The following is a 6,082-nucleotide window of genomic DNA, read 5'->3' as shown; positions in this document are numbered from 1 at the left end:
TTTGCAAGAATTTCTCTTCCACATATAATATCAACACAATTTTGTCTATCAGTAGGTATCTAAAACATTCATGGCACATATTTAAATTCATCATATCAACCAGGCGTCTGATTCACAAAATGCAACATTTGCAAGGAAAAAATGGTTGCTTGAAATGTAGAGCATACGAAAAATTGATCAACGTTATATTGTAGATGTGAAAGAAGAACATTTCAAATGAGAAAATAGTGAGACATTTCCCAGTTTGCAAGAGGAACACAAGCAATACGACATCGTCGAGGGTGAGTGAACAATTCACTCATTTCATTAATAGCAATTTAGAACAGGAAGAGTAGCAAGACTCACGGTTTGAAGGGAAGCGACGGACAGACGTGAGAAAAGTTGTTTACAACACGGCAAGATCAATCACCAGGTCAGTTTCTTTTCTACGAGTAGTGTACAGCCGATACAGCATCTTCGGAGGACCGATCACTGCCCCTGCAGATACCATAAAAATCTTTGCTTTTTAACAAAATATTGAACAAAAGTTTTTGAATAGAAGTAAAATAAAATAAAATAAAATTCCGTCCTCGGTCCCTCCGTCCTTTGACCCTCGTCAACCTGCCAAAGAATCTCTACATGGACGAAGCCATTCCACCGTCGTCTAGTTCACGTAGAGCTCAGCTTGTCCGTCAATAAACAAGTTGAGAAACTCCTCGCCGTCAACAGTCTCCTTCTCCAGCAACAACGCCGCGAGCTTGTGTAGGATATCGATGTGAGTTTCCATGATCGTCTTGGCGCGAGTGTAGGCAGTCTCAACCAATTCCCTCACTTCGGCATCGATAACATCGGCAGTAGCCATGGAGTGGTCGGATTGTTGTCCAGCAGACTGGCCTAGAAACGGGTTGCCACCACCACCGCCGAGTGAGAGTTGCCCAATCTTCTTGCTGAAGCCGAATCGCTCCACCATCTGGCGAGCCACACGAGAGACTTGCATGAAATCGTTGGAAGCACCGGTGGTGACATTCTCGGCACCATAGATGAGCTCCTCCGCAATTCGTCCACCCAGAGCAACAGCCATCTGATTCTCGAGGTAGCTTCTGCTGTAGAGGCCGGACTCCAGCCTTTCTTCACTGGGAGCAAAGAAGGTCAATCCTCCAGCGCCACCACGGGGCACAATGGAGATTTTGGCAACTGGGTCGTACTCGGGCATCAAAGCACCAACCAAGGCATGTCCAGCTTCGTGGTACGCAACCAGTTTCCTCTTCTCTTCGGAGACGACGGCGTTCTTCTTCTCTGGACCAGCGATGATGCGCTCCAATGCATCGGCAATCTCGTCCTTGCTAATCTCCTTCAACTCCCGCCTTGCTGCCAGGATAGCAGCCTCGTTCATCAAGTTCTGTAGGTCGGCACCGGTGAACCCTGGTGTCCTCCTTGCAATCTTCTCGAAATCGACATCCTTGGCCAATGTCTTTCCACGAGAGTGAACCTGGAAACCAACTTCTTCATCAGTATACAATTTCTGCTGAACTCATGAAGAAAGCCATAAATGCAAATTCGTAAGGATTAAGACAAGAGAGCATTCGATAAGATAGAAGCATAATCAAGTTGAGAAAAGAGGCTGCAGATAGGATGGTGTATTGAAGTAGAAAGAACTCAAGGCATGTACCTGAAGAATTCTGACACGACCTTGAACGTCTGGCCTGTCAACGGTAACCTGCCTGTCGAATCGTCCAGGTCGGAGAAGAGCGGAGTCGAGGACATCGGGTCTGTTGGTGGCAGCCAACACAATGACTCCGCTGTTGCCACTGAAACCGTCCATCTCTGTAAGCAGTTGGTTAATGGTCTGCTCCCGCTCATCATTTCCTCCTCCCATACCGGCTCCTCTCTGCCTACCCACGGCATCAATCTCATCGATGAAGACGATGCAAGGAGCCTTAGCCTTGGCCTTCTCGAACAAGTCGCGGACACGAGAAGCTCCCACACCGACGAAGAGTTCAACGAATTCTGAGGCTGCGCATGAGAAGAAAGGAACACCGGCCTCTCCGGACACAGCCCTTGCGAGAAGAGTCTTTCCTGTTCCGGGAGGACCGACGAGCAAACATCCCTTGGGAATCTTGGCACCTAGGGCTGTGTATTTGTCAGGGTTCTTCAGAAAATCCACAACTTCTTGAAGCTCAAGCTTGGCCTGATCGGCTCCTGCGACATCGGCGAATGTGACACCAGTCTCGGGTACCTCCTGGAACTTGGATTTCGACCTGCCGAAGTCCATGGGTCCTCCCATACCTCCAGGGCCCCCTTGGCCACCCTGAGCCCTTCTGAACAAGAAGAACAGTCCACCGAAGGCCAAGAGAGGGAAAAGCAGATTGCCCAACACATTGATGTAATTGTTGGCTGCCTCACCCTCGGAGACGGAGATGTCGACGCCGTTCATAGCGAGGATGTCGACCAAGTCGGGGTCATTGGGCAAGGTGACATTAGCCCTCCTTCCATCGACTGCCGTCAATTGCAGCGTGGTGCCATCCTTGGCAAACCTAACCCTCTCCACCTTTCCTGCCTTCACAGCATTCAAGAACTCGCTGTAACGCCAGTTCGCACCTTCGGGAAGGTCCGAGACTTTCTTCACAGCAACTGGAGGTGCAGCTACAGCCGCACCTGACAACGCATTCGCTGCAGTCTTGGCCTGGGCCTGGACAGCTTCAGTAGCAGTCTGTTGGAATTGAGGAGGAGTAGGCAAATCGGCAGCCATGGCAGGGCTCCCGGCGAGAGCCAGGACGAGTGACGCCATGGTGGCGACAGGAATGGTGTTCACATCCTTGAAGGAAGCTCTCGCGGCGAGGCTTCTCTTCTTCGATGCGGCAAGCTCTACCGACACAGCTAACGCCAACCGGTTACCCAACAACGTCGACCTCGAAAACGCTTTCCCTGCTCCCCTCGTCCTCAAAACTCTGTTACCCGCAACAGCACCCTCGCTAATCGCGCATGACGGCAATGCTGTCAATCCCATCACCTGTGCCATCGCTACTAATCACTTAAAAATCCCCTAATTTCTCACTACTTATCCAGGTACCTCCAGGTCCTGCACACACAAACCACCTCCACGATTCAATCCTCAGACACCACATCAACCAGCAAAAACACAGTTTGAATGCTCAGATCTAATACTGAACTCCCAATACGACAAAATTGCACGAAAAGCAACCAAATTCCTCATAAAAAAACTGAACACACAGGATTACAACAAGAGCATGAACACAAACCTGCGTGCTGCAGATTGGTTTGTTTCTGGCAGAACAGACGACCACTTGTAGTAAGTGGAGGCTGAGGGGGGGTAGGGAGTGTGATTGGAATTGAATCTCGAATTCTCCGAGGGTCCATTCTAAAGGGGCCCTTCAAGCTCCAAGCTTTCTGTGTGTCCCTCCTTTCGGATGGGGTTCGGCATCGTGGTCAGCTGGGTGGCTACCACGTAAGACCATCCTGGCCGTTGGTTGATAATATTTGTTGGTGAGAGGCGAGCCTTTCTTTTTTGAGAACCAGGATTTGAGCGGACCTCGGATTTGTGTGGATGCCGAGATTTAAAGAGTATCATCTTAAAAATCTAGACACTTGGGGATTGGCGGGTGTGTGTGCAAGTGTGTCACCCTTTGCGTGTCGACGACGGTTTTGCGTGTTCGACTGACTTGGAGTCGGCGTGTTCGTGCATGTGAAATTGCGGTTGCGGTTGCGGTTACTACACTGGAGTGAGTGAGTGCCCCTTTTGTGACACTTTTTTCTTTTCTTTTCCATGGTATTCCAATGCAGGAAACTTCGAATGGAAGGCTGATCTGCAGCTGTACTCGATTGCATGAAAACCAACACAAGCTTTGCTAAGATATATTTATATATATAAGTATCTTGGGACCACAACTGTATTACAATACAAGAAGGTTGGGAATTGTTTTGTACACGATGGTTCATTTCACAAGGTTTCATTATTGAAATCAATGTACCCTGTAAACCCTTTTACGGTATATGATGGGTGTTGTCAATGCCGTGATGGTTTTTGCTATTCTCACCATAATCTGCTACCACAATTTTTGTTACTACTACAACAACTCATTCTTATTAATTGTTTTTTATTAAAATTATATATATATATATATATATATTTTAAAAGAATATTAAAATATATATATTTTTTATTGAATTAAATAAAATAAAAAGATATAATGGACACAAATCTAAAAAATTATAATAAGGTATAATAATCTACATTGCTTTGCCTTCTCTTGAGAGCATTAAATGTAGTCGGCACTCTCCATAATATTCATTGTAGTTGCAATGAATATTGCAGCTACAATTTTTAGAATGTAGTGAGGAGAAACTACTTTTCTTCTCCTCCTTCTTTTATATATAAGTGTGACAACCACATCAATACATAGTTTTGTTTAGAAGCTCTCTCTCCTTCTATGTACTTTCTTGTATGTGTGTGTGTGTTTTGTATGTGTGTACACATTACTTCTAGCTATTCTTGTGTCTCTCTCTAAAACATTCTTAACATGTTATTACCATGACCATTTTTATATACTACTCTTGGTTCTTAAAAACTTATATACACTTTGTTCTTTATCTTTCCTTCATTTTTTTTCCTATATTATATTATCCTGCCTACTTATTACTTACTTGCTACTTGTCTACTTGCTTCTTGTTGCTTGATACTTGCTGCTTCCTCTCGCCTATCTTTATTATCTGGTGTTGTTATTATTATTGTCATCACTATAGCCATCGCTATTGTCGTCAATGTTCCTTATTGCCATCACTATCTATTGTTGTCATCACTGTTGCCATTGTCGTCATTATCGCCATCCATCATCCACCGTTTGCTGCTTCCACTATAATCCATTTTAGACTCTTATTTTTGTAAAAAAAAAATAAAAAGAATAAAAAATTAAAAAAAATATTTTGGATTTTAACTTCAACTTTATTTTTTTATTTGACTTTATATTTTAAGGTATATTTTACTCAATTTTTTTTACTTAATCTTGTATTTTCTTCACAAATTTATTTATAATGAGTGCTTCAACATCTTCAACTACCTCTACTATGTTTTCAACTATCACCATTGCATTCCAACGTTTTCAAGCTCTTCTATTTCTATCATTGGTTGTTGATAGAAATAATTATCTATTATAGGCAAAAATAGTAAAAGTAAATTTATTTACAAAACAATTCTCAAATGTAATTCTGTTTGAAGAATCTCTTGCTATAAGTACTTCTATTCTTCTTGATATCCATTGGACAGCACTTCTTCTTTGTCATCAACTTGTGCATGCATTGCAACATTAATATTTGGAAATGGAAGATCTAGCCAAGCTTTTGAAGAATCTTCAATCCAAGTTTGATCATCAAAAGACCATTTTCCTTCCACGTGTACATCATGATTGGACACATTTATGTGTCTTAGATTTTTATAATTTTAATGCTTTCAATAGTGAAATATATTGTATTGTCTCACAACTATGGTTGTATAGACAAAATATCTCTGAAGAAGAAATGATTGGAAAAAATCTCTCTATATTTCCTCCTCCATTTGCTATGCTTACAAAATAATATAGGAACATGAAATTTTAAAATCATCTTGATTTTATGTCCTTTCTACTTCTCATAGAGAAACAAAATGAGCTACTTTTGCATAATGTAGAAGCTTGTCCTATTGGAACCATGGTTCCAGAATCTCATGTATTTAATATTTCAAAGTCTAAAAAAAATTATACAAACATGGAAAAGATGCTCATAAGCACCAAGGCAGTTATGGTTGTGACCATTTTCATCCATATGGAAAAAATAAATGTTCTACTACTAATTACAATGAAAAATAAAAATCAAAGATGCGTTCTTACTATAAATGTGGCATGATTGGACATTTAATACATGCATGCCGAACTTTAGAATATTTTATTAAAATATTCTAAAAAAATAAGAAACTTTGAGCTGAGGCTCATGAAGTTCATACTATGGATGTGTCTATGGAGTCAATTGATATTGATGATTTAGAGGCTTATATGAATGAAAAAACCTCTAATGATAAGTGAAATAATGTGCTCATTGATTCTGCAATAATACA

At 42.0% G+C, this 6,082-nt stretch overlaps 1 protein-coding gene across 1 annotated transcript; it reads right to left on the bottom strand.

Annotated features, from left to right (window-relative positions):
- Nucleotides 1-256: 256 nt before the first annotated feature.
- On the bottom strand, nucleotides 257-3,319 carry LOC112273259 (ATP-dependent zinc metalloprotease FTSH, chloroplastic). Its single transcript, XM_024501780.3, has 3 exons — nucleotides 3,240-3,319; nucleotides 1,649-3,058; nucleotides 257-1,468 (listed from the first exon to the last, which is right to left on the bottom strand). Exons 2-3 carry the CDS (start codon nucleotides 2,996-2,998, stop codon nucleotides 644-646), a joined length of 2,175 nt encoding a protein of 724 aa, XP_024357548.1. The 5' UTR covers nucleotides 2,999-3,058; nucleotides 3,240-3,319; the 3' UTR covers nucleotides 257-643.
- Between the last annotated feature and the right edge of the window lie 2,763 nt (nucleotides 3,320-6,082).

Source organism: Physcomitrium patens, chromosome 20 (assembly GCF_059467195.1).
Source record: "Physcomitrium patens ecotype Gransden chromosome 20, ASM5946719v1, whole genome shotgun sequence".
Classification (NCBI taxonomy): Eukaryota; Viridiplantae; Streptophyta; class Bryopsida; order Funariales; family Funariaceae; genus Physcomitrium; species Physcomitrium patens.
This window is presented reverse-complemented; position numbering and strand designations above follow the sequence as displayed.